The sequence below is a fragment of the Thunnus maccoyii genome, chromosome 4 (genome assembly GCF_910596095.1).
Source record: "Thunnus maccoyii chromosome 4, fThuMac1.1, whole genome shotgun sequence".
Taxonomy (NCBI): Eukaryota; Metazoa; Chordata; class Actinopteri; order Scombriformes; family Scombridae; genus Thunnus; species Thunnus maccoyii.
Window position 1 is genome coordinate 10,473,903 of NC_056536.1, and position 27,830 is coordinate 10,501,732.

The 27,830-nt window shown below is 42.7% G+C and overlaps 1 protein-coding gene across 1 annotated transcript in view; it reads right to left on the reverse strand.

The window, feature by feature from the left end:
* bsna (bassoon presynaptic cytomatrix protein a) overlaps positions 1-27,830 on the reverse strand; it is a 131,748-nt gene that overhangs the window by 8,128 nt on the left and 95,790 nt on the right. The window contains exons 4-14 of the mRNA XM_042408356.1: positions 22,188-27,560; positions 20,607-20,777; positions 19,739-19,995; positions 18,167-19,103; positions 11,726-14,219; positions 10,289-10,789; positions 8,107-8,438; positions 4,799-4,892; positions 2,897-3,028; positions 2,559-2,614; positions 54-190 (exon numbers count right to left, since the gene is read on the reverse strand). Coding sequence (XP_042264290.1) covers positions 2,574-2,614; positions 2,897-3,028; positions 4,799-4,892; positions 8,107-8,438; positions 10,289-10,789; positions 11,726-14,219; positions 18,167-19,103; positions 19,739-19,995; positions 20,607-20,777; positions 22,188-27,560 — 10,332 coding nt within the window. The 3' untranslated portion in view covers positions 54-190; positions 2,559-2,573. The remainder of the gene's footprint in view (positions 1-53; positions 191-2,558; positions 2,615-2,896; positions 3,029-4,798; positions 4,893-8,106; positions 8,439-10,288; positions 10,790-11,725; positions 14,220-18,166; positions 19,104-19,738; positions 19,996-20,606; positions 20,778-22,187; positions 27,561-27,830) is intronic.

The window sequence follows — 27,830 nt, forward strand, 5'->3', positions numbered from 1 at the left end:
ACTAACTCTGCAATTTTCCATCTCTATGCAGCATTAAACCAGCCAGTACTCACCAGTATGCTCAGCTCTCCTCTCTGCCCCCCTCGTCTCTCTCTCTCTTTCCTCTCTCTCTTTCAGTAAAACAAAAGCAGGGGGAACTTCACAGGTTTTTCTGGTACGAGGCCTCGTGGCTCCGTGATTTTACATAGTCCTGCAAATGCACAGATATATTCTGTCAGTTTTATTTTGTTTGAAGAGTTTTCACATTATTTTATCAACAGCACCACACTACATATTTAACAATAAGACACAGCAGTAAAACATCAGAGGACACATTTATCACCCAGTTTTATTCTGTTTCCTGAATCAAAGCCACAGCAGCCATGCAGGTTACTGTTGTACATAAATGAAAGAAAATATTAGAATCCAGAAGGCTTTTACTTGAAATTTAAGAAAGCAACAAATAAGCTGCTAAATATAGCTGCTGTTAACATGACTGCAAAAGACTTAAAACTGTGAATAAAGCGGACGCATCTCCTCAGAGTTACATTCATATTCAGGTATTAGGGGTCAATGTCATGCAGCCCACTTTGTTCTTTTTTCCACTGCATCATGCAGGACATTCATATTGTATGTATCTAAGAATATTCATTGATTAAAATTAGACAACTACATGGTTTGTTTAAGGTTAGAGAAAACCCTTTTATGCATGCTCCTGTGTAGAGTAAATTGTTAGGTTTAGGGTCAGTGATCCATCGTTCAAACTTCCACACCCACATCTACAGCACTATATGAAAGTCACATTTATTCCTAACTACTTAATATAAAGTGTAAGAATGTTTTACTGAAATGCAACAATTAAATAAGGTGAAGACCTTTCAATGCACAGGTCCAGTAATTCAGTATTTGAGGTGTGTGGCTATGCAAGGTCTGCCAAAATGTTCCCAATTTAGTTCAATATAACACCAACAAAATATACTGAGCTAACATTAGACACCCAGAAAACCACTCAAAAATTGTTCTGACCCAGTTTTAGTGTTATTTTTTATATTACTGTTGGGTTATTTACCCAAACTGAAGCTTGTTATGATCTACTCCTTAAAACTTGAATGTCATTGTTTGTTATTGATTGTTAATAACTTGTGTATCTTTTGCAGGTTTGAATGTCATATGCACACTGTTTTGTATAAGTAACAATACATACAGCTTGGTTTGTCTAACACTGGGTCAAAATAATCATTTTTTAGTTTGGGTATATAATCCACCAGTAATATAAAAAATACACTAATACCAGGTCGAAACAACAGATACTTGTACTGAGTAAAGTTAAACCAATACTGCATCAGTTATATATTCATTTTTCATTTATCTGAGATTTTAAAACATCAAAACTTGAGAATTGTTTTTGCTTTTACGTCACATGACTTTAGGAAGTCCGGTCTCAAGTAAATCAAATCTCACAGCAGTCGACTCCAAGTCAAGTGTCTCTGTAGTGTTGGTGTGTACAACAGTATATGTACCCACGCCTTGACACCTCTATATCACAGTACTGTGTGTTCAGCTGTGATGGACCTACTGTCTAAACATTGATGCAGACTGTATGTCATAGTAGGAATAAGTTGTTATTGTCACTGTTAGGTTTTCAGTCTGCACGTGCCAAAAATAAGAAACACAGATAGAAGCAAACACACAAACACTCATGCGTAGGCACACAGCAGCTCACACACACACACACACACACACCGCCTGTTCTGAGTAAACCACTTTAAGCGGCCCACTCTCTGCTGCCTACAAGAGTCAACACACAACACGCTGTAGCTATCTATCAACATCCCAGTAGACTTTGATCCAGCAGTATCTCGGAGGTTTATTTTTACACCTAATGTTTGAGATGCACTTGTTCACTGAAGAAAGGAAGAAATGTTTCCAGCTCTTTGTACATGAATCATTCACCAAAAACACAGCTGCTGTCTGATGATTACATTGTGTCTTCTGAAGAGCAGAAATAGTGTTTGTTTTGTCCATTTTTGCCTTTTCAGACATTTTTTAAACTGCATTATTACTTTAATTTAAGAGATAAATGCTCTCAGTTTGCATAAAAGACCTATTTAGAGTTCATAAATGATGACACAATCCTCAGCTCAGGAACAACAAGGCAATAACTTAACTTGAGCTGAATTACAAACTGCTCAAGTAAAGAATAAATAAGAAAAAAAGGAAGAAAAAAGTCATGGTAAAAATCACTTCCCAGTTTCTTATTCTGTTATTAGTACTGATTCTTCTATTAATGATCTTCAACTTTCCCTTTATCTAACTTTGTGCATAATCTGCTAATACTGAGTATGAATCTAGTTTGCATTTTTAAGAGGTAACAGACTCTCTGACAGCGGTTAATTTCAGATTGCAAAAGCAAAACAAGCAAAAATTCACAGATTTTGCAGACAACAGATACACCAAACTCAACCAACTGCATATTCTTATGTAAAAGTGTCAAAATGTTCTACTATAGACACAGTTTAAATTCTTAACAGTTTGTGATATATAAACTGCATGTGGGAGAAAGGAAACTAAATACATACCTTAATCTTAGCACTTTAGAAGAGAGAGGTGAACTTCTTGCCAAAACCAGAGATAGCTGGAGGAAAGTGGACAAGAAAAAGAGGTTAAATAGATGTTAACTGAGGGGTGAGAAAAGAAAATGAAGTTTTGATAGCACTTGTATGGTTAAGCCTCATGGGAACTGTAATATTGTAAATTTCTGTATCCACTAGGAGCAAATATAGTACTTTGCCACCATGTTTTTACAATATTTGTATACTTAGTATCTAATGGCTACATTTTCGACATGACTTTCATTATGCCATGGCCAAATCAGTCGTATAAAATGTGTTGTTGTTAAGTGATTTGTTTATTGCACCTTCTCCCAGTTTTCCGGCCTGCTCAGCGGCTCCTCCTGGCAGGATCTTGGAGAACATGCCTTCTCCCTCCATGCCAGGCTGACCTGCTGCCGCACTGCCAATCCCTCCTGGCCTAGGAGCTGCCTTGGAACCTGTACAGAAAAACAGAAAGAGAGGAAGACAGGGAGGAGGAGAGAGAAAGATGAGTGGGAGGAAAAGACAGAGAGGGGTCCAGAGGAGAGGAGGAGTCAGAATGTGAGCAGCTCTAATATTAGGTGGTATCTACGGTACCAGGACATATATATATAGATATTTTTTCTATGATGGCATCTTTTGTGTCAAGTGCTGTTGTATCTTTTTATTGCACTTTGCAGAAATCACTTGTAAATCAAACAGTGTCGGAGTAGAATCAATGAGTTGCAAGTTTATTTATTTATTCGTTCACTGCTTTGATTAATTAACCAGATGTTCCTCAGTTGCTTCTATTGAACTGGTCCTGCCTTCGCCTGCAGCCCTTTCCCCTTTTTATTCATTAGGTCTCCATTGTTTAGGCCTATGTGAGCTTCCTGTGTTTAATGTCTAGATTGTCTGTGTAGATGTGCTGTTGTAGCCTTCAGTCCTAAGTTGAGACTTCCTCCCTACTAACTTATTAACTTCAAAAAGTCCTCAATGTCAGACTGACTCCCACCAACAAACCTCCCATAACAATTAACTGAAAGACTTACTGACTGATGACACATTCAGCTAAGTCCAACTGTGCATCCTGCTCGCCAAAAAGCAGATTGATATTGGACGATAATGTAAAACCCTCAATTATGTTCAATGGCATTTTTTTTTATTATTTCAAAATCCAAAATAAGATCCAGCACACTGTCAGCACTTATGGTCAGTTATTATTATTATGGCTACGTTGCAACAGCCTTCATCTGGAATGTCATTTAGCAAATGACAACAAGCAAAAAGCCAAAATTCAGATGAACCTCTAATAACAGTTTGAGACTGGCAACTACAATATGGTTAAGCAACTAAAAATCATTTTGGTTAAGGTAAAGGGAAGATCTATGTGATCTATGTGATCTATGCAACATGATTATTATCATTATTGATTAATCTTACAATTATTTTCTCAATGCATTGATTCATCAGTTGGTCTATAAATGTCAGAAAATAGTGCAAGATGCCAATCACAATTTCCTCAAGATCAAATCGACACTTTCAAACAGCTTGTTTTGTCCAACAACCCAAAACCAAAAGATATCCCCTTTACTATCATAGAAAACAAGGAATCCAGACAATATTCATATTTGAGGGGTTGAGATTAGGCATTTTGTTTGAATTTTGGATTTAAAATCATTTAAGCAATTAACTGTCAAAATTCTTGCCTCGTATTTATCTGTCAAAACTAATCGTTTCAGTTTTAGAAAGATATTTGTCCTGTCATAAAACGTATTTATTGTTGATAAAACAGGACACGAAACCCACTCTGGCTCCACCTTCACTTACTTACCCACCACCACACTACATAGAAGACACTCTACTTCCTGCATCAGCCTGTACTTTGGTACTATAGTAGATATGAACTGTGTTCTGCAGAAAGAAAGACGTAACTTCAAACCTTCAAACCTTCCAACCCACCTGAGACTAACTGACTGCATATCTGCTCTACAAATTAACTAAACCATTAAAATTAACTAACTGACCAACTCACTACATAATGGTTGAGTATTCTTGGCACACTCAGGCTGATTTGCTGCCATGAAGTGAAACCCCTGTGAAACTCCTGTGTGTTTTCCACCGTAGGATTATCTGCAGATTAATCTCAGATTAAATGAGACACTGCACACCGGTTACATAACACAGACACATTGGGCAGCAGCTGGCAAGACGTGGGAGTCTGTGTGTGTGTGGTGAGTATACTGCACCTATGCCTGTGAGTGGGGGCTGGGCTGCTTTTGTAGCCATGACGGGTGCTGCCTTCGCTCCGATAGCTGTTGCCGGAGGCGTGTCGATTTTGGCCTGCAGAGAGAAAGAAAGACAGTATGACAGGATGAAACAGCAGGAGCGACCGTGGAGGCAGAGCATGGAACTTGCAATTTAGAAACACAAACATCTCAGTGTTTATCCTTTTTAAACTGTTAAGGACAGTGAGGGAGAAATAACTTTCATATTCACAATGCTGGCGAAAGACGATTCATTTCTATTTACTCTAACAAAACCTGAATGAGAGAGCGAGACGGAGCGAGATGAGAAAGAGGAAGAGGAGAGGAAAAGAGAGAAAAAAATAGATGGAGAGACAGAGAGAAGATGACAGCCAAAGCTGCTCCCCTATTGTGTTGTGTTGTGACAGCTTACTGAATGATGTGACTGACGACTGACTGAATGATGAGTTTCAACACTGTCAACACAGCCAACCGTCAATCTCAGGAGCCCTGCTGAAAAAAATGATCTACTTCTGCTTCCACAGAGAGCAGCTGCTGGAAGTCCATTCACACTGTTATGACTGAGGAAAAATTAGTAAATCAAGGTTGTTTTGTTTCTTGTCGACGCAAAGGATGGTGATACACAATTTGAACATTTGGGAAACATTTCCCATCGGGGGTCGAATATCTCATTGTTGAAACAATCGCCTCAACAGTTCTCAGCCAGTCACTTAAAATAGTCCATTAGACTACTGCACCACACAGCTGAAATATTAACTGATCAAGCAGAAGAAAGAGCTGAAAAAATGAATTATTCTTTCATTTTAGAAGAATTTTTCCGTTGATGTGAGACAAATTTAAACCACTGTGGACAATAAAATTATATTTTATTTTATTACTGTTTTTACTTTTTAATCTCCTCACATTTATTTCTTTATCTTCATGCTATTGAATATATTCATTAACTTATTCATTTGAGAATTTCAGTTTAAACTTTGCTTGCACTACCCTCTATTGTTGCAAAACGACTGAGCAAACCTTATCTGCTAATGAAGACCATGAGATGTGGTTGAAAGCTCTCCAGTAGCTATTGTTTTAATTATTATTGCCAAGATCAAGGATGAACTTTCAGGCTCATATACTATGTATTATTTTTCTGTATTGATTTCTGCTGTGTCATACTAATCTGTATGAGAGGTGATATACGAGTAAAATTTAATTGATTGGTGTTTGTTTTCCAATCAGTCTCTGAGGAAACATTGAAAATGTTCAAAATGTTGCTATTGTAGGTATCCTGCATTGTCCTGCATCCGTGTCTTATCTCATCTCTTTGTCTGAGCGGACTGGTTTGAAATGTTTATATCTGCTGAGTCACTGTTTGAAATATTACTGTTTCTTTCCAGCTCTTCCGTCAACATTTAAGGACAAAACTACGGTGGCTGCAGCTGCACTAACAGAAAATAGCTTTAAGAAAGATTCAGACCAGGCCGTTTCTTATATCCATCAGTGTAGCAGTTGATACTATCTGAACAGAGGAGATATGGCCCCGTGTTTGCTCTGTTTTATCTCTCTCATGTTCTTACTTAGTGTCCTCTGTTTCCTGTAAAGCTTTGTGTCACTCCTGTTTAAAAACACTCCATAAATAAACGTGACTTGACAGACACTGGACTGATGCCAAATAATCCCATAATACTCTGTATTAACTTCCCTCTGACTCCAGTTTAGCTGCAGCAGAACAGAGGTTTTGCATTATGATGCACTGTGCAGCATACAGCATTTAATTATTTACCACTACTTAATCAATGCTTTTAATTACACAATGGATTCAATATGAGTGTAAGTGAATGAGTTTGCAGACTGAATAATAATCATATGACAAATTCTATTTACTGTTTATGGCTTCCTGTCAGAGCAGAGCTTTCAGAATAATTTCCAAGACAAATTCCTGCATAATTTGATATCGGACCACATGAATTATTTCACTCTGCTTTCCCACCGATAGTACAACAATGCAGCAATATGAAATGATGAAATCACGAACACCATTCAGCAGTGAAAGCACATCATGAATAATTGAATGAATATTTTGGGATATTCATAATAAACATGGTGAGAGTGGCTTTGTGAACTTCATTGGTAAATAATTCATATACATACTAGTAGCATAATGTATTCAGGAAGAGAATCACACTATCTGAATGTTCAAGTTAAACATCATAATCAGATTTTAAGACTCCAATTGCAAGTAGATTTACATGGATTTATGATTATAGAGTCAATGTGGGGTGAGAATAGATTTTTGCAGGGAGACATTCTTAAGTGCCAATTTCTTGTGTGTCTAGCAGACAGTGAATCAGCGACATTGAGTCAGCTGCCACTGTGGTAATCACAGCGTTAGATAAGGCCTGCCAACAGAGGCACGGCAGAATTTAAACAAACCATCTGAACTGGGAGGGGATGGACCAGCTCTTATCTGTGGGAGCACGGAGAGACACAGGAGGACGGAAGGAAGAAAAGGGATGAGGGAGGAAGACTGGCTGAAAACTAGGAATAAGTGAGAGAGAGAAAAGAAGAGAGGAAGAGTTGATGGTGCAAAAAATTAGATGACTGGGACAAAGGGGAGGATGTGAGTTTAACGTTCGCTATGTCATTATTTATTCAACAAATGCGTTTCCATTACCCATTTTGTGCATAAACTCTTTTTTGACATTTCCAAAATCCACCTCAAGTGAGCATAAAAACTTTTTTGTGAAATTTAGGGAGTGTTTTTGAATTTTGGCATTTCCATTAAACTTTTCTGATGTGATACTTCAAAGTGCACATAAAAATAGGCTACTGGAAACACGGCTAGTAAGAGGGGTTATAGATAGAGAGAGAGAGAGAGAGAGAGAGAGAGAAAATTTTGTGGTGAAAACTTAAAATATGTCACAGGATGAAAAGACATTATTCCCTGATCAAAATATCAAGATGACAAAATATTAAAAGACAAACAGCTTTGTAGCGATCATGAAACACTCATTCTGTGATCTCAAGAAACAAAGAAAACAAACTTGTAAACCCCCAAAAGACAACAACTGGAAAAAGTCCTCTCTAGGCCTCCGTACAGAGGAATGGGTGTGTGAGGGAAATAAGAGGGAATAAGAATGTGAAATTGTTTCATAATTGTATCTAGTTGTGGTTTAGTCCTGCGAATGCATTTTCAGATCTGCTGCGTGTTTCCTATTTTTATTCACTCAGAAAAAAAAACAAACATATCCTTTGTACCCTTATCATACCATCTCTTTGTCATCTTAACATCAAGCTGTACTCACCATGGTGGCTGGTGTGGTTCCTGTGGGACCTGTCTGCCTGGCCTGCCCCATGGGTCCACCTGCTGGTCCCATCTGCCCTGGCTTGGCCTGGCCCTGCCCCATTCCCATGCCCATGCCTTGTCCCTGGGCTGAGGGCTGCTGCTGAGGGCCAGTAGTCGCTGCGACACCGGGCTGCCCTGGCCGGGCCGCTGATGTCTGGGCTTGTTGTTGGAGTTGGGTCCGCTGTCCCGAAACCCCGTCGGTCTGGGAACCTGGAACACCCTGTCGCCCTGATCCAGGACCGCCAGCGGGGCCCTGACCGCGGGCAGAGCTGCTGCCAGACCTGGAGGTGCCTGGGTGGATAAAGTGAGGGTGGAAATATTTTTTTTAAAAGATTGCGCTCATTGTTCCAAAACTGTTTCATCTTACCACCTGGGTTCAAAAACTAGAAAAAGGAAAAAGAAATTCAGCATTCACCTGTTACAACAGATACTATAAAACTTTTTATAAAACTCCCTACAAATTTTTTTTGTAGGGAGTTTTTCCTTATTAGAATCGTGGGTCTAAGGACAGAAGATATTGTGTTGCTGTACAGACTGTAAAGCCCCCTGAGGCAAATTTATGATTTGTGATATTGGGCTATACAAATAAAACTCACTTGACTAAAGCAAGATAAAATACCAGCCGCCTTTACAGGGTGTCAAAATGCAGAAAATGTACCTGGATTGATAGTCCACAGTAATCTAAATTCCACACAAAACACACTACATGTACTACATTTTCCACAATTCTTGGTCTATGGAAAAAGATGTAAATTAATTAAAAATATAAATTAACATGTGTGCCAAAAGGATGCAGTTGATTTTTGTATCATCCATTCAGCAGTTCCTATAAACTGTGACTGATAAACTCCGTTCAGTGAGGTTTAATTTATCAGTTTATTCCTGCAGCCAAAGCAGGTTCTGAGAAAGTTCTGCCTTTGTTAATCTTAAACTCCAATCTGCTGATTAAGGAATTTAATTTTTTTTTTAAAGATTTTCTTATTGTTGTTATGATCACAGTTTGTATTACATTGTAAACAATAGCAACTGACAGAAGAAGCAGGAGTGAAAGAGAGGATTATACAACAAATGGTGTGAGCAAAAATCAAACCAGCAATTTAATGAGTACACGACTAAGAACACAGCCTCAGTGCTGCCCTAGGAGAAAACATTTCCTTCAAGAAGTTACGCTTGATATAGTTAATTAAAACTGTTGATCCCCGAGGGGACAGTTGATTGTAAAAGTGCATCAAACCTAGTCTGAACAACAGGGGTTATTAAATATTTCTGCCAAAGACCTAAATGAAAAATTTACAGGGATCTTATCCAAGGATCACAGCTTATTATTGCTTCACCAATAATTCAAGGGTCTATCATAATTTAGGAAAATTAGTTTACTGTAGGTTTGCAGGACAAATTATAAAAATGTCATTCCATTAATTCAATATTTGGTTTATTTATCCAGGGTGACTCAACAATATGTGTAGTAGTTGAGTATGATTTAGCCCACTAATCAATAACATTGATTTATAAATGAGAAAAAAGACATTTTTTTCTTGAGGAAACAAGTATTTTAATGAGTGAGCAGCATTAGCAGAGAAATTTCTGAATCATGAGGGCAAAGAAACAAAATCTGATTTTGTTTCAATCACTCCAAAATTAAAGCAGGACTCACCCACTTAAATAAAGTAACTAAAACATGTTTAATATGAATTTGAAATACAACTTATTTCTGTTACTTATCAAGTCACAAGCATATAATTAGTTTATAATGGACAGGTGCCAGACTGCCTGCACTGGACAGAATCTTAATGATTGCTCTATTCATGAAATGAAATTAGCAAATGGATGATCCCTTTGTATCTTTTTCTACTTTAAAGTGTTCCAAATGTCCAAATGACCATAACTCGTATAGTAATGTTTCTCAGTGCTTACAGGTGTGCAAAGTCAGTGAAAGAATGCATCAATCAGTCAGCCGAATAATCAAGCTAAATGAGCTTTTTTTTAATTCATTAAAATATTTTAAGGAATGCTTGTGATGAAGGGCTATGAATACAGATTAACTTCAAAACTGAAATTGCAAATGTAATGCTGTTGAATTATATTTAGACACAGTCTTGATACAAGATACTATGTCAGGTGTAAAGATGCCCTGTATGTACCTGTTGGTTGGCCCTGCATGTCTACTGGCTGCTGAGACTTGCTGCGTGAGGACCGGTGTGGGTCTCCTTGTCTGGAGGACCGCTGGCCGTGGTGGTGCCCAGATGGATCCCGGGTGTAGTCCGATGAGTGGTACCCTCCGGACCTTGAGTCACCACGTCTTCCTGTAGATGATGATCGTCCTGAAGGGTCGTGCCGCATTGATGGGTCTTTGGGGTGCCCTTTAGATGACCTCGAAGTCCTCGGTTCATCTGAATGACGTGATGAGGATGAGTGTCGGCTAGAGCTGCCGTGGTGCCGGTGGTCACGGGATGAAGAGTGTCGCCCTCCGTGGCCATACTCATCCTGGGGCCACAGGTCCTCCTCAGGAGGCTCATCATAATCATGGTAAGTGTGTTTGACACCATGGCGGCTCCTCCCAGATGAGTGACTGCTGCCGTAGTGTCGAGAACTGGAGCGTGGCTTCTCAAACCAGTCAGTCTCTTCCTGGCCCAGATGGTAGGCTTTGGAAACCGAGAGCAGATCACAGTCAATCTCCATGTCGTTTGGAGACAGCGGCATGCAGGCTGAGAGAAGGAAGGAGGCAGGAAGAAGAAGACCAACCACATGCAAAAGAAAAGAAAAGGAGGGAGAAAACAGAAAGAAAGGCAGAAAATAAAAATAAAAGTTTTACATCCATGCAGAATACACCTCACGTCGCCTTCACACATTACAAGACAATATAAACAATATAAAACACTGCAAAACTGTCCACTTTGACAGCTGTTCTTGTGCTCAAATGTTTCAATTTCAAATGTACAGCCAGTGAAATGGAAAAATTTTATACTGCACAAACATATTTTAAACAATTGCCTTGCAAAGAGGAATTGAAACTTCTTTCTTTTATGTTCTTGATGCTACAACTAGCATTTAATTGTTGCAGTGAGACAATAATCCTGGCCTTATTTGAAGGATAAAGTTTAAATATAGAACTGATTATAATGGACTGTTTTGCAGTGTAGACAAAGAATTCATAAATAAAAACACATGAAAGCAAAACATCAATGCCGAAGACATGATTGAAGATAAAACCCTGTAAAGAAAAAAACAATGCATCTGTGACGTGCAAAGGAGACCTTCCAAGTGAATCAGAGTGTAGCGAACGAAGAAAACGACCACGCCGGAGAACCATGCGAGTATTGGACAAACAGATGATTGGACGAACAGGCGGAAGGACGGACAGGCAGGCAGACAGACAGACAGCAGTCCACTGATACGAGAGCTCCAAGTGACTCTCAGGAAGAAGAAAACATCAGCATGCAACGGCTATCTCTGTCTCTCTTTTTCTTTCTCTTTCTCTTTGCTAAGCCTAGCCTCTGGGTGGGTGGGGGACGTTTAGATAAACTGTGGGGGCAGTAGTAGGTAGTGAGACTGTGTGGGCATTCAACCCCCACAATTACCTTCACTGTCTGACACAGCACAATGATAATCGTCTATTATGTATGTATCATCCGACTTGTAGACATGCGTCCTGGGAAGGTCCCGTATGTGGTCTTGTACGTCTGGCAGCGAGTGGCTGGAACCATATTGGCCGTAATAGTAATGATATCTACTGCTGCGACTGTCGTATGGGTCGGGACCTAAGCTTGATGATCGCCCAGAACCCATGAACCTCCCCAGGGGACTGAGTGGGCTCTCTTCTTCAGAGTACTGCCGAGTCGGGTGGCGCCCCCGGCTGTAGCCAGATCGGTAGGAGCGGTCATCTCTCTCATAGGATCGGCTGCGATACCCAGAGTAGTCCTTGGCTGAGATCTTGTCCATGCCATACCCGGTGGAACGAGAGCGGCCAGTGGAGGTGTAGTAAATCCGGTCGTCCTCCTCAACCATTGAACCGTAGTATCGACTACCATGGCTGGTGCCACTGCCGCCGTCATAAGTACTCTTCTTAAAGCCATAATCCTCGATCAGCTGGCGCCCTCTAATGTGGGCGGAGGGGTAAGTCCCACCTGCCACTGAGGGGTAGGAGGCCAGGTCTGCCTCCACATCCCGAGCCTCCTCAATGGGAGAAAACTTGGAGATTTTCTGCTCCATACTCCCCAGTTTCCTGTGCTTGCTGCGCTTGGAGGACATGACAGCAGGAGCCAGAAGGCTTCTGGAGGATGACGAAGGTTTCTGTACCCCGGAGCGGATGCTGCCATGTTTGTAGTCGTAGTCATAGTAATAGGAGGATCCCCCACCCATGCTAGCGCTCACGCTGCTGCTGCTGCCCCCTAGAGGTCCGTGCCTGTAGCTGCTCTTACCCCTGCCATGGTGGTCGTACAGCTCTTCCTGCATCGCTGCTTCTTCCTCGGGTGCCCTGCCATACGAGGAGCTGCCAGTTCCCCCACGCGTCGTGCTGCTGTGGCCATGGATGTCGCCCGGATAACGCCCACTGCTGCCATGATGCATCATGTCCCCTGTCGTCGTGCCCAGCCCGTCTTTTGCCGTCAGCTCGCTTACATCGTCAATCATCATGTAGTTCCTTGGAATGTTTTGCTCTAAGCCAGGAGCCATGTACATCCCATCTGCTGTGCTGTAGGTGGAGGGACTGTCTACAGAGTGCCCATAGGCATTGGAAACTGTAGAGGTGTACTGTCCATATGAGCTTGCTGTGGTAGTGGTGTAGCCATAAGTATTAGCAGTGGTTGTGGTGTACTGGCCATATGAACTAGCTGAGCTTGAAGTATACTGGCCATAAGTGCTGGGTGGCATGGCAGAGTACCCACCATAGCTGCTGGACACAGGTGCTGAGCCATACGGCCCATAGGAGCTGGCCATGGTTGTTGTACCAGTGTACTGACCATAAGATGGGGCTGCACTGGAATAGGTGGCATCCTGTGCTGTGGTGGTGACCACAACTGTGGGGTTGCTGATCGTCTCATAGTTGGTGGGCATCTTGTGCTCCAGATCGGCTAGTGAAGTCTGCCTGGGCCTTCCTGGATGAACCGTCAGGATATCAGCTTGGGGTTGCCCAGGGTATGGGGTGGTCTGGCTGGGGTAGGAGGACACAGCACTGGGATAGGGTGAGCTGTGGGTGGGGTATGGGGGCTGACCTGGTGGTGCAGGCCCAAAGCCTGTATGCCCTGGCTGGGGCTGAGGCTGAGGTGCAGCTGGTATCCCCATGTCTGTCTGGGGGTATGGGGGCTGAGTTTGGGGATAGGTATGGGAAGGGTAGGAGGTTTGAGACTGGTAGGTAGGTCCTGGAGGGTGGACATGGCTCTGGAGGGGCGTGGGCTGTGGCAGTGCCTGGGACTGAGACACACTTGGATAGGGAGGCTGGTTGAACGTCCCAGACTGGTATGGTACACTTGATTGTTGAGTTGGTGCTGCCGGTTGGCTCTGGGGGTACTGACAGGATAGGAAGGATGAGGTGGGTGGGTACTGGGCTGCTGTGTTGAGATCGCTGGTGAACTGGCTGAGAGGAGCAGTGCTGGGTCTCGTTGTCAGTAGCCCATTGGTCTCATGTGATGCAGCTGCAGCTGCCAAACGTAGGTTATTCAACTCACTATCAGACATATAGTCCCTAGTGTCCCCCATACACCTCAAGTAGGCGATATCCCTCCTCTCCCTCTCCTTGACCAGTGTCTCTTTCCTTTGGTGGATCCCCAGCTCTAGGTATCTCAGTTTTGCATCGATCTCTTTCTCCTCCTCCTCCAGTTCAGCTTGCTGCTTTCTCAGCTTGGTCGATTCTTGCTCCACGGCCTTCAGCTCGTGGGTGAGGTCTTTGAGAAGGCTGGCTTTGGCAGCCAGGCCAGACCTGGAGCTGGGCTTGAGGCTGGGCACGGAAGGCAGGTAGACCTGTTGGAGGGCAGGTGTCATCATGGGCAGGTGAACTGATGTGGTCTCCTCTGGAGGAGGGCTGGGCAGGGTTCGCTTGACCTTACGCAGCAGTGAGCTCTGCTGAAGGGCTGCCAGCTGGAGAGAGAGAGAGGGAGGGAGGGATGGAAGAGCAGGATAATATGGGGGAGACAAAGAAGCATGGAAAGGAAGGGATCAGAGAGGTACACAACAAAAGAATAAGGGAGTGAAGAGAGCGATCAATGGGACAGGACAGTAAGCAAGTTATATGGCGAGGGATGCAAGATGGGTAGAAAGTAGGATGAGTAGAAGTGCGGAGAAATAGGACATTTGTGGAAACCAAATGAGAATGGGAGACGGACAGGGACATGTAAGGGCAAAATGAATAAGGAGACAGGATTAAAGAGAGAGAAGGATGAAGAGAAAAAAGTGAAGGATGATCGGAAAAGGGAGTAAGAAGGAAAGGAATGATGGAGTAGAGAGGAGTAAGCAGGGGTAAAGAGGGTTATAGAGAACAGGTCAGGTGAAAGAGAGAATAATGAGAAAAAGGGTGTAGAGAAGGGTGGAGAGTGGGGTAGAGAAGAAAGGAGAAGAGGTTGAGGAAGATTCATGGATAACAGTGGGAGGAGAAATTGGAAAAAGGAGGACAGACGGTGTGCATAACAGATAAACAGAACAGGAGGAAGAAGAGGGAGGGAAACTCAAAAAGAGAAAAAGGTCAAAGAACAGAAGAAACGAGGAGAGGACACAACAACAGGGATATTCACGGGAGACAAAGGACACATATAGACACAGAGACAAGGACAACAAGAAACAAGAGTGAAGTTTGTGTTAGAAGACATACAAAAAGTTAAAATTAGTGTCAATTGTGATGCAGTAATCTATTAAATCAACTACATCTAATGCAAACAACTTCAATCATTTCAAGACTTTTTGCTGGGTTTTTGCATGGATTTCATAATGAGGTTAACAGCACAACTATTTGCTCCATATTATGAAATAAAATGATTTTTAAAATTTTTGATTTAGATTCAAAATTTTGAGTTTTTCTTTTTGGTCAAAGGCTGCGTTTACTGCACTAAGACGGTCTGAATGGTTGGGTCTCTGTCTGCTTCAAACTGAACATGGGTACAGTTAAACAAATTCTGGAAATTAATTTCCCCCCAACTGTCAAGGAATAAATCTCCCTTCAGTCATGGATTGGGAGGCTGGCAGCATTAACTGATGGCTGATGATAAGGAATGTTACCGACACCTTGTTGAATTGTTTTGTTGATTTTGCCCTTTGGCAGGTAAACACAAAGAAGCAGATACTATTTTATGCATTTTCCTTTGGTTGAATCCTCTTTGAAATTAATGATGGATTGCTTCTGATAGTTATTGTGGACTTTAAACATTAAATCTTTAGACTAAGCCTACTGCAACATGTGCTCCACTGTACACCCCTCGAAAAACATAAAGAATAAAAACAAGATTTTTTAGTGCATTTGCTTAATCTTTTAGCTATATATTTTGTCAACACAATATGGAACTAATAAAATACTGAATATAAGTGGGCTGCTTATTCTCCTGTCGAGACCAGCCAAGCACTTGTATCTTCTTTCGATGAGTCAATGTTTTACTGTTGCTAATCAATATCATGAATGCCATGAACGGAAGAATGAATGTGAGTTCATGTTTGTTTATTAAATATGTGTAAACACTGTATTGCCCTTCCCTTGCCAAGTGTGCATACTGTATTAGTAGTAGTTTGTAAATAGATCACACAGTATTTAATGTGTTTTTGTCATGTCAATCTGTGTGGGGGCAGCAACATAAAAAAACATCCCCATGGGGATTTATTAATAATATAATCTTAGCTTGTGGGCAGTAAAACATACTCCTAACACCTCAAAGGATTAGGAGAGAAAATACTGTACGGTGTGAAAAATCTATATATAACAAAGGGGTTATTCATCACAGCATTCACATAATAACTAGTTCATTCTAAAGAAAACAAATCCTTGTAGTCATTTCACAGGCACATTTCTAAGCAGTCCGCATTGTTTAGTTCACTGTGCTGTGTGCTGCAGACACTTGGGAGTTATTTGACAATGTGACAGTCAATGATGTAGAAGTGGATTATTGAAGGGCAGTTTTGACTGACCCAAAACCAATGCATGTTATATCGTATCAGCACTGGAGAATTGTATAAGCTTTGGTAACAAAACATATAAAGTATATTTTTATGTGAACCTGCTTGACTTGATTTTACTTGAATTGTCTATTCATATATTTCGCTTATATTACTGGAATTGGTTAATTCTGGTAGAGTTAATGTCTTTTGCTACCTAAAAGTTCCCCATTTTACTAGATTTTATATTTGATTTATAATTTATGGATTTTAATATATTGCCTTGTGTGGAGCACTTTGTAACCTCAGCTTGGAAAGTCCTCAATAAATAAAAATTATTATCATTATTATACATCTATTTCTCTAGCTATTAATATGATTTTTAGTATTCGGTCATATGAAAATTTTCACTTCAAAATAGGTTCATTGTGAGAGTAGTTTGCCACCTGCCATGTCCTCTGTAATAAGGGAAAAAGCATGCAGGTTTAATTTTTAAGATGTATCGACCCTGGTTTGGTAAAGCAACCAATAATCACATTGAACTAATTATTAATGCACAAAAGTATTAGATGATTTTGTCCCATTTGACATGATCTAAGTATTCTACAGAGCCTGAATCAGTTAAAAGGAGATATTATTCACGCAAATGAATAGCAGAAAGAATATCAGACTGTACTATTATATACTGTATCTATACAAAGTAACATTAATAGGCAGCAACATTCACTAGCTACCCAGTTTAGTAATTAAAATTAGTTATTCAGTGGGCAAGCTGTTGAACATCTTCCTTCACTACAGGTTTCTATATTAAAGTCCACAGTGCCTCAAGAAAGCTCAACAGTGGATTCTTCTTTGTATTTCACTTTCAGGGCAGGTATTGTTTCAGTGGGTGTCACTTGGACTGAAAACAAGACTAGTAACATCTGAGAACTCCATAACAATGGGGATTAGTCATCATAGCATTCACATAAAACATTGATAACGCTCACAAAATAAAAACAGGAGCAAACTGTAATCAAAGGAAAAGTTTCAATCAGAGCTACATTGAGGCAGGTGAGTATGAAGTGACTGAAAATTGCGAGGGGGCAATTTTTTTCATAAAATAAAATAAATTGATTTAACCATGCAATAGCCTCAGACAGGCTAAATAACATAAGGCTACTGTTTAAAAATCAAAGAATACATTTATTAATCAGAGCACTCACATAAGAATGTAGCACTAGCAGAGCATTAATATTTTTTGAATTTATGAATGAGTCTCTGTCAAAATCAGCAGGGGAGGTGTGCAGAAACAGCTGTTTGCAGCTTGCGTCTCTCTCTCTCAGTACTATGGACACCCTCTACACATAACAAACAGCACTGTCCATTGTTCTGAAACAACAGCTAAGTGATAGTCACATGTATCCAGGCCAATAATTTGGTTGTTTTTGCTATTTTTCTTTAGATATACAAAGCTTAAATAGAGGGGGCTAAGCCCCCGTAAGCTCCCTCGTGGTGCTGGGCCCACATTGAGGCCAATCAGTACTAAATATTGACTCCTCTGACAACTAAAAAGAGAGTAAAACTATTGTCAAGAGCAAAGATAATGACTGTGTGGACTTGTGGTGGGGCACTATCCAAGGTTTTAAAAATTAATCTAAAAATGTTTTTTTGTTCTGTTGATTATTTTTCTATATTGGCTCATCAAATGTACCTGATTGATTTTGATTCATATTGTGCTGCATGGCTTATTGCAGGATGCCACTGAAACCAAAAATACTGACTTTTGCTCTATCTAGCTGATAACATGCATCATGATGCCTGTAAAATGCTCTTCCCTTTCATTTTGAACAAACCTTATCACCAGTGTTAGCTTTAGTATCCAGACTGTGTCCTCAATCCACTTTAATTGCTTCATTCTCTATAATTCTATATCTCTGTCATCATTGTCAGCATGGTTTGAGTGACTTTACCTGGTTCTGGAGCGCTTGTTGTTGATACAGGGACAGCCTGGCCTTGGTATGCTCATCTGTGGTGGGGCTGAGAGGCTTAGGGTCTGACATGGACCTTTGGGTGCTCTTGATGGGTCGGGGCACAGAGGGGTGTCGCTGGGGGGACTCGGCTGTGTAGGACTTCTGCTGAGGTGTGACATGGGCCTTGTTCAGCCGCTCACTGGACAGAGACGTCTCTAGCAGGCGGTGAGGGGACACTGGGGAGACAGGAGAGTAGAGGACCTGTGGGGATTTGGGGGCTGTCTGCTGCTGCCGGATGATGCTGGAGATGGACTCATTGTGGAGGTGGTTGTGAGGCTGGTAGTTGATATCGAGTGGGTCAGGGCGGCGTCGCTCAAACTTGGCTGCATTTGCTGCAATATGCTGTTGCTGGCGCTGCTGGGTCTGAAGGTCAGCAGAACCGGATTGTTGCGTTCCAGTACTGGTAGAGGAAGAATATGGACTGACCGTGGTTGGTACACTGAGTTGGGGAGCTACAACACCTTGTGACTGAGCTTCTGGGTCAGTCTGGCATGCTAGAGACTGTCCCTTTTGGGTCCGCTCAGGTCCCGAGATGTAGTGCACAATCTCTACTTTGTTTGGGTCTGGTACTGTCACATGGATTGCTGGGGAGACTCTTCCTAGGTGCTCCACTTCTGTCTGGCAGGACATTTCCCTGATGGTCTGGATGGCGATACTGGAGGATACCATCTTGTGGGTGTCGGTTTTGGTGTCAGTGGCTGCTGTGGTCGTGGCAGCAGTGCTGCTGCCAGTGGCACTGGAGTCAGAGTGCCGAGAGAAACGGGAACGTCTTCGGCGGACTGGTTGCTCCGTCTCAGCCTTGTCCTCGTCATCATCTGTCTGGACAGAGCAGTCAACACTGCGACCACGCCTCCTGGTGCGATGACGCATCATGTACCTGGTGATGGCAAGAAGAGAAGAAGAAAAAAATAAGGAAATTAACAATACTGCTTTGTATTATTGCCAGCAAATTACAGTTACATTACATTTTTTGAACATACTTTTTGGGTGCCTACTTGTACCAGATAGTACATACAAAAATAATTAACAATGTAAGTGTTTTTTACTCACTGTTTTTACTCACTGTGTTACTGTTTATAATCACTGAGTAACTGTGAAGTACAGTAATATTTTTACTCTATAACAAAACAAAGAGTGAGTGAAAAATGTAACAATTCTGACAAACCAAGGAACCTTTTCAAACTTGGTAAAGCTGCTGGGCTTATTTAGGTTAAAAAAGAGAAGCTTTGGGGAAAACTACCCCATATGAGCAAGAACATTATAATGTAATTGGCAAACATGTACCTGGAACATATCCTCAGACAACAATTCTTTGATATTTGAACATCTACCATTGCTGGGTGTTTTGTCTTTTTGTGTTGCAGAATGCTGTTTGCCTTTGAAACTCTCTCTAATAAACACTGACACACACACAAACAGTCTCACCTACATCTACACCCACCAAACACACACATCTACTGAATGTATCTGTCCACTTACTCCCCCCAACCACCAACACACAAACATCTCTACCTCTCCTCTCCATCTTCATCATCTGTTTGCACACAGCTGTCCACGATCCTGCGGGGGGAGCCGTAGAACACCACGCCATCTCCGTCCAAGCTGTCCCTACTCAGCCTGGTCATGGAGCTGTGTTTCCTCATGTTGCTCCTGGTTTCCATGTGGTCCTCCTGGCTCCTCAGACACATCTCTGACGAGGAGTTAGGGAGGGAACGGGAGCCCATCTGAGAGTCGTTGTAAGGGTGCAGAGGCTGTCCATTCACATCCAGCTGAAGAAAAATGGGATGGTTGTAAGGTTTTTAGTTGTTTTTATATAATTCACCCTTCACCCATCATTGACTCAGCTGAAAGTGAAAAGGCTTTGCAACTGTAGCTCACATCACCTATCGACCACATTTTGGTACAACCATAGTGGTCTTACAAGGAACTGGCCAAGTGCAGAGTGGCTAGATAAATAACAACAAGATATGTAGGTAAACAAAATAATCCATCAATCTTTTTAGTAAAAGTAAAGGGTGATGTAGCTCTGTTTAAATTCAGGTCACCGTAAGAGGGAGCTGGCTTATCTTTAGATGTAGCTTGAGAAGTCGTCAGTAACAGCTAAACAGATCATTTTTAGAAAGTGCGTTATCAATATTTTGTGCATAGTGAACAATTATTTTACAAACACAACAAACTTTTCTTTGCCAGCCCAGTTAATTCATGAGTTGTCAGAGTATGTGTTGATCGCTTAATGAGCCATCTGATATCAGTTGTACAGTTGTTCTATAACCTAAAATTCTCAGCCACTCTTGCCCAAGGGCATGAAGCCTTCAACATCAATGCCAGAGGATGTCACGTGACTTATAATCCAACTTCCAATGTTCTTTACTCTCCTCACCTGCATGCCCTGAACTGAAGCGGCCGTTTTCAGTCTCTTCTGCTCTTGAAGCTGCTGCTGGAGCTGTTGCTGCAAAGACTGGATCTGGTCTAGCTGGGACTTCTGCTGGGCCAGCTGTTCCCTCTGGACAACAAGTTGTTTCTCACGTTCCTGTTGCTGCTGCTGAATAACCTAAAAGTGTTGGTGATGAGGGAACAGAAAGAAACACACATGGGCAAAAACAGACAGAGAGGACAAGACAGAAAAGCATAGAGAAGCATAGCACAAGAAGAAGGTGAGAGGAGATGAGTTGAGAGGAGAAAAGGTGATCAAACAAGACAAATAAATGATGGAAAAAAGACAAGGTGAAAAAAGAGAGAGATGGTAAAGACAGAAGAGGACAAGGTTGTTGACTTTTGGCACATCTGGTTGAATAAAAGATGATCAAATATCAAAAATGCAATACAAATCGCAGGACTCCTGAAACTGAATGTGACATGGAGTCATTCTTGTGCTGATGGATTAGTTTTGAAAATGGTTCCAAGTTAGTTATTGCAAAAACCAAGAATGGAAGCGCAACATAAATTAAGTGCAGCATGGACCGGTAATTGCTATTGCCAGTCATATAATACTCATAAGAAAATATTTAATGCATTTTCTTTGTTGCGTACATGACAGGCTGGTGCAAATAAGGAGTTAGGGCTTTTGCTTATACTGTAGGTTATGAGATGCATATTAATCATTCCATCTCTAGTTCATTCTCATTAAGGAAGGCTTCCACACCTGTTTAACAGAGTTAACTTGAAAGATTTTCAACTGCTTGTTCTATCAAAAAAGAAGAAAATTGTCATGTTAGCCCTTCTGTTAACTGTTAAAACATCTTCACAAGGCTATTAGAAGCTGAGAAAAGCAATATAGTCAAATGTGTACTTGCTATTGATTATTAAATGTTCACAACATAATGCAATCCATTTTTCTTTTGCAGATAAATCAGACCAACAAATGGAACATGAAACCACTTTACACACAACAGTTAGGCATCATCAGTTTCGGTCACACATATATACTACAGGTATGTTCATGCACACTTCATATACAGGAAATGTCCAGTAAAATGGACAACATAGCATGCAAACTATAGAATTATAGTTTTGTTTTGTTTTGTTTTTTTATCATCAATCATTAGACAAGAAAACTTTTCCTCTAACAATGACAGGATTTTCTAGGTATATTTAATTGTCTCACCAGCCAAACAATATTCAATATAACTGTCAAAGTTTGTAACATTGAGAAATCAATAAGAGAAATCCACTGAATGACATGCATATACTGTATATAGAATTTCTTAGTTAGTCTTAGATAATTTGAGGGAATAATATATCTTTCAGAGTAGGTCCATGTACTGGTTGCACATCAAAAGCACAGACCAAAAGCAATTGAAATAATATAAAAGGACAATAACTCATTAAGATACCACCACAGGTAACACCACCACAGAACAACAAAACACAAAAAATACCCAATATAAAGCAAAAACCACAAAACATCAAACAAGACACCAACTATCAAACTCTCCATTCTGCCTCCTGTTTCTCCCTCTACCTGTTCCTTGATGTTCTGCAGCTCCTGTAACTCTCTCTGCACCAGCATCTGCTCCTTCTCCCTGTGAAGCTTCAGCTCCATCCTTTCTCGCTCCAGCTCCTCCTGCAGGCGCAGTTGCCGGAGTTTCTCCAGCTCCACGCGCTCCCTCTCCATCTGCAGGAGCTGCTTCTGCTGCCGATGCAACCTCTCTGCCTCAGTTTCACCCTCCTTGTGTATGGCACCTGGTGGAGGGAAGGGAGGAAGACCTCCTGGAATGGGTAAGCCACTGGCAGGGGCAGAAGGGCCTACTGGAGGTTGGGTGTAACCATGGGTGTGTGAAGGAGCTAAGGGTGGGTAGGCATGAGCTGCTGGAGGCTGCTGTGGCTGCTGAGCAGCTGTCACTTGTTGTTGACTATTCAGGTGAGCCTGAGACAAGTTTATTGGTTGCTGCTGTGGCTCCAATGGGATGACAACTGCTCCATGTACTGAGGTGACCTCTGATGATGAGGAGGTCACTGTTGCACCTTTACCGAGGTAAACTGGTTCATCCTGGACTGTAGAGCTGGTAGTTGTCATGGCAACAGACACTGGGGCAGATGCTGGTGCTGAAGTTGTTGCAGCAGCAGCAGTAGTGGCAGTGGTTGACATTGTTTGGAGAAGACCTGGCGCTGGGTAACGGACTGGAGCTTGTCCAGATGAGGGCATTCTGGGGCTCATTGGTAGTCTGCTAAGACTGGATAGGGGCACAGGTGTCATATTGGCAGAAGGGTATGGCCTGTAGACCCCCCTCAGTAGTGGGCGAAGAACAGAAGCAGGCTGGGTTGTGATGGGAAGTGTAGAAGCGATAGGAGTCTGAATAGTGGAGTAGATCATCCCATCAGAGGACCTAATGGCAGCAGGGTACATGGCTCTGAGACTGGCCTGCCTGGCATTGATAAGGTTGGTTAGAGCTTGACTGTGGGAGATTGGCTTCCCATCTAGTCCAAAGAGGAGGTTTTGTCTCATGCCAAGACCAGCTGCAAGTCTGGAGGTCCCTGGGCCAGTTCCCCTCCCCAAACTGCCAAAGTGCATCAAGTCTGGGTTGCTTCCATACCGATCAATGGAATTGAGTGCTGCACACATTCGGCTGATCTCCCTGGCAGTTGTAGCACTGTACTGAGCCAAGTTAGCTTCATGGAAGCCAGCAATGTCACGAGCAGAGTAGCCATAGTCTGAACTGATATTAGACAAGGAATTATATCTCCTTATAGGCAGCGTTTGGGCTGTGATGTCTCCTCCATGCCGTAAATCTGTATACGAGCCATACTGCATCCCTATATACCCCCCATAGCCCTGTTTCATAGCAGTTAGATCCATGGCAAGTTCTTCTGGGGCTTGGAGGTGCGGTTCTAGTTTAGAATGGTAGGAAAGTAGCCCTGCCTCAGCCAGGTTTGTATCAGACATTGAAGGCTGGAGCCTACCAGGGAAAGGCAATGTGTAGGCCTTACGTCCATCCATTGGATACTCATGGTACCTTCCAGGTTGTCTTTCTTGGTCAGACTCGTATGTGAGAGTTGGGGCAGAGGGAGGCTTTATGCCCTCTTTCTCAGAACCACCAACACAGCTTCCACCAAATGGAAGTCGGTAAACAACATCACAGCAAGCTGGTTGGTTGTCAGGTTTAATTTGGCCTCCTGCAAGATCCATAGCATCCTGTCCTTCTTCTACCTTCACTAGTTGAGTCACTGCCCTGGCCTGTTCTGGCCCTCCGTCCATCTGTACTACCATACTATGTGGTGATTTACCTCCTGAAATCACACCAGGAGGGCTGGGCTTCCCTTTAAGCTCAATGGGTCCAGTGCCATACATTTCAGGGTTAATAACTGGTGATACAGCACTGACCACAGCTGAGGCAGTGCTGGTCTGGCTGACTAGCAAATCTTTTTTCAGTAAAGGTGAGATCTGGCCAGTAAGGTTGTACCTGGCCAAAGCAGATGCCTGTTGCTGCTGTTGTTGCATGTGATGGTGCTGCTGCAACTGCTGTTCAAGAAGTTCTTGTTGCTTCTGCAACTTCTCTTGTTGTATCTGTAGCTCTCTCTGTTGGACACTGAGGTCTTCCAGTTTGGCATCAATTTTTGGTATTGATGGGTCAGTTGGAGGTGACATTGGTGGTTTGTTTTGGGAAAAACACACAGCTGAACCCATTCCCTGACCCAGATCTACTCGGTTTTGATGGGGATCACCATAGACAGTTGGCTGTTTGGGCTGGGTCATGAACATGGATGCAGCCACAGTGACACTCACAGTGGTTGGTGTAGTGGTCTCCTGGGCATTCAGGTTCATAATCAGTGGCTGTACAATTGTTGAATTTCTGCTCCCCTCTGATCCACCATGGTATTTCCTGCTTTCAGTGGCCAGGGAGGTGAGATCCATTCCTTGATCAGTCATGATAATAGGAGCTGGTTTGGTGGCTGTTCTGAGGTCCACAACACTTCCACCTTGGATCATATGGCCTTGCTCTACTCTAGAGGTGCCCGGGACTGTAGATATGCGACAGAGTGAGATGTTATCCATTGACATGGACCCTCTTGTGTAAGTGCTCACTGTGGTGACCATACTTGTTCCCACATTTACCTTCTCCACTCTTTGTGTTCGGTAGAAGCTGCGTGTAGGAGAGTTTTGGTAAGGTGGAGTGTCTGGAGGGCTGCCACATGGGGAATATGTGTCAAATGTTGATTGACGGCTAAATCGGGTAGGCGAAGACAGGGGAGAAGTAGCAGTGTTGACTGTCATTGGCCTAGCTGGACTTGAAGGTGGGGAGTATGGAGCATCCTGGGAAGACTGCTGTCGGTACAGTCGTGGGGAAACCGATCGATGTGATGTTTGGGTTCCCTGAGCTATCACTGGAGATGTAGGCCCAGAGCCAGCTGAGTCCATTCGTAATGCCGAACTGAAAGTCTGTGTAGAGAACTCAGCTGTAGCCCTTCTGGAAGGTGAACGGGTGGGACTTTGTGGTGGTGGTGATGGTGAAAGAGGAGGACTGGTGCTTCTATAATATGTAGTATACTTGGGAGAACGTGGCTCAATAATTCTCTCAGTAGAAGATGTTGAGCTGTCTCGCACTTGGACACCCCTAGTCTCCCCTACCCTTCTGGTGATCACCTCTCTTTGACTATAGGCTTGGGTAATCTCTGCAATCTTGCTGCATACACTTGAGACTGTAGCTGAGGATGTGGCAGGACTTCCCGTGTGTCGGCCATATATACCAGACTGGGTAGATGTTATAGTGTGGGTTGAACTTGTCTGAGAAATTGTTACTGCATCCCTGGCATAAACTCCATAAGCTGCAATAGTGGTGGCAGCCACTGTTGGAGTTATTCCATTCTTTCCTGCTTGGCTTTTAATCCTGTCCTTGTGTCCATCCTTTGCTGAGAAGTGTTGTGTCACTCGGACATCAGGGATCCGTCCTCCAGTCTCAGCGAAGGAGACTGGAGCTGAGATCTGGGTGGGGCTGGTCCCTGGAGTCAGGAGAGCATTGCTTTGCTCCAGTAACTTAGCAAAGGCTGAGCCTGTGTCTAGGAGCTGCTTGTCTGGGTAGGAGCTCTCAATCTCAATCTCTACTTGCTCATCAGTAGCCTGCTGCATCTTAGTGATGTTCTGAGATGTCTGTCGGATCTCCTCATAAATATCTGTTTCTGTCTCTGCTGCCTCATTCTCATATCCAGGTTGATCTTGTTCATATTCATACTCATCATCATAACCTTGTCCATTAACATCCTCCTCATAGAACTGTCCATGTCTTCCATGTTGCTGCTGTTGTTGCTGCTGTTTCTGTTGTTTTTGAAGCATCTCTGCCTTCCTCATCATCTCTTCATACACCTCCTCAGCGCTCTTTAGTGGTTTGGAAGTTGAAGATGGTGCTGTGGTGGTTGTTGTGGTTGATGACTTCTCAATTGGTGAGTACAGAGACATAAAGGTAGGCAGGTTGTACTCGCTGCCTGACTTGTAAAGTTTGGACTCATATCCCTCAGCTTCTGAGTCCAGACTCTGAGGGGAATATTCAGAAGCAGAAGAACGATGGAGCTCTTCCATTTCTGCAGCTTGTCTCAGTTCTTCTGTTGGAGAAGCATCTTCGATTGGTGAGAGATTGCTAGGTGGTGTCTTGGACCTCTCTCTGCGCCTCTGAGCCCTCAGCTCTTCCTTATCCCTCTTGGTCTTTCGTGCTGTGCTCCTTATTCTCTGTTGTTCCACCTCCCTCATCTTTTCCTGTTCTCTCAGAAGTTCCTCTTCCTCTCTCAGCTCATCCTCTTCTGAGGAGTCTTCAATGGTGGGAAGGAGAGGGCCATGGGAGCGATGGCGCGCTTTCCTCTGCTGCTTGGCCTCTTCCAGCCTTTGCCTCCTGCTGGGGCTACTGTCACTGTCCTCCTCCATTGATGAAATGGAAGTAGGAGACTGGCCAGAGCCATATGAGGATGAAGTCGGTGGCAGAGTGGAGGAGTAGTCTCCCCGAGAATGCTCCTCAGGAGATCCTGTCAGGCTCTCCATCTCTAGCTCTGGTTCTCGATCAAGGCTCAAGTCATTTTCATTGCTGAGCTCCATGTCTCGGCTGTAACTATTGGTATTATTGAGTTCAATGGTTTTGAAGCGCCTCAGGCCTCCTTGTGATGCCATCACATCTTCCTCACCCTCCTCCGCTGAGCCTTTGTAAACATCAGTAGAACTCTTAGTTTCCTCCTCAAAACTGCTGGAGTGGTGCTGAAGGCGCCTCTTCTCTTTCCCTGAGTCAGAGATGATGTGCTTATGGTGGCTTTTCTTGGGCTTCTGGTAGCCATATCCTTCATCTTCTTCATCTTCCTCTTCCTCCATCTCTTCCTCCTCCTCTTCCTCATTTTCTTCATCAGCGCTCATCTCCATAATCTGTCTCCTCATGAACTCCTCATCGGTCATCTCTGTGGGCTCAGCCTCTTTTTCTTTCTTTTTTTTCTCCTTCTTCTCCTCCTTTCCTTCCTTCCGTTTACCCTCCCAGTCTCCTCCATCCTCTTCTTCTTCCAGTATATCTTCTAGTTCCTCATCAGAGTCATATGCATCTGGTGGGATTGACAGGGAGCGTGGGCGCTGCTTCCCTCTATCATCCAAGTCTCTATCTCTGTGCTTCCTGCCCCTTCTGTCTGCCTTCTCTTCAGAGAGGCTCTTCTCCAACAAAGGCCTCATGGAGCTTTCTAGCTTTGTAATTTCAGACGGGCTTGGAGGGGAGCCCCGCCCACTTATGCCCCTCTCACTCAGCTTCATCTCCTCCTCTTGAATTAGACCTGTGATTTCACTGTGGGAGCTGGAGATGCCATCAGAGGAGTAGCCAGTGTCACTGAGGCTCTGAGGGCTGCGTGATAAGTCATGGGTGCTGTTGTTTTTTGTTTCCTAAAAAGAGAAGAAGAAATAAAAAAAAAAAACTTATTAGACTTGGGAAAGCTAGAGTTTTTAATTTAAGTCATAATTTATGCAAAGTGTGAGAATGTATTGATGCTGGATAAGTTTGCAGTATGCATATAATTTAAGCCCACGTATATTTGGATTGTGATTTCTACATATTACCTCAATTGAGAGGAGATATTTTAGAGATAGAATTAATGGTTTCTGTCTAATTCTAATATTTGTCTACTAATAAACGTGAATGTGAAAAAAATTAAG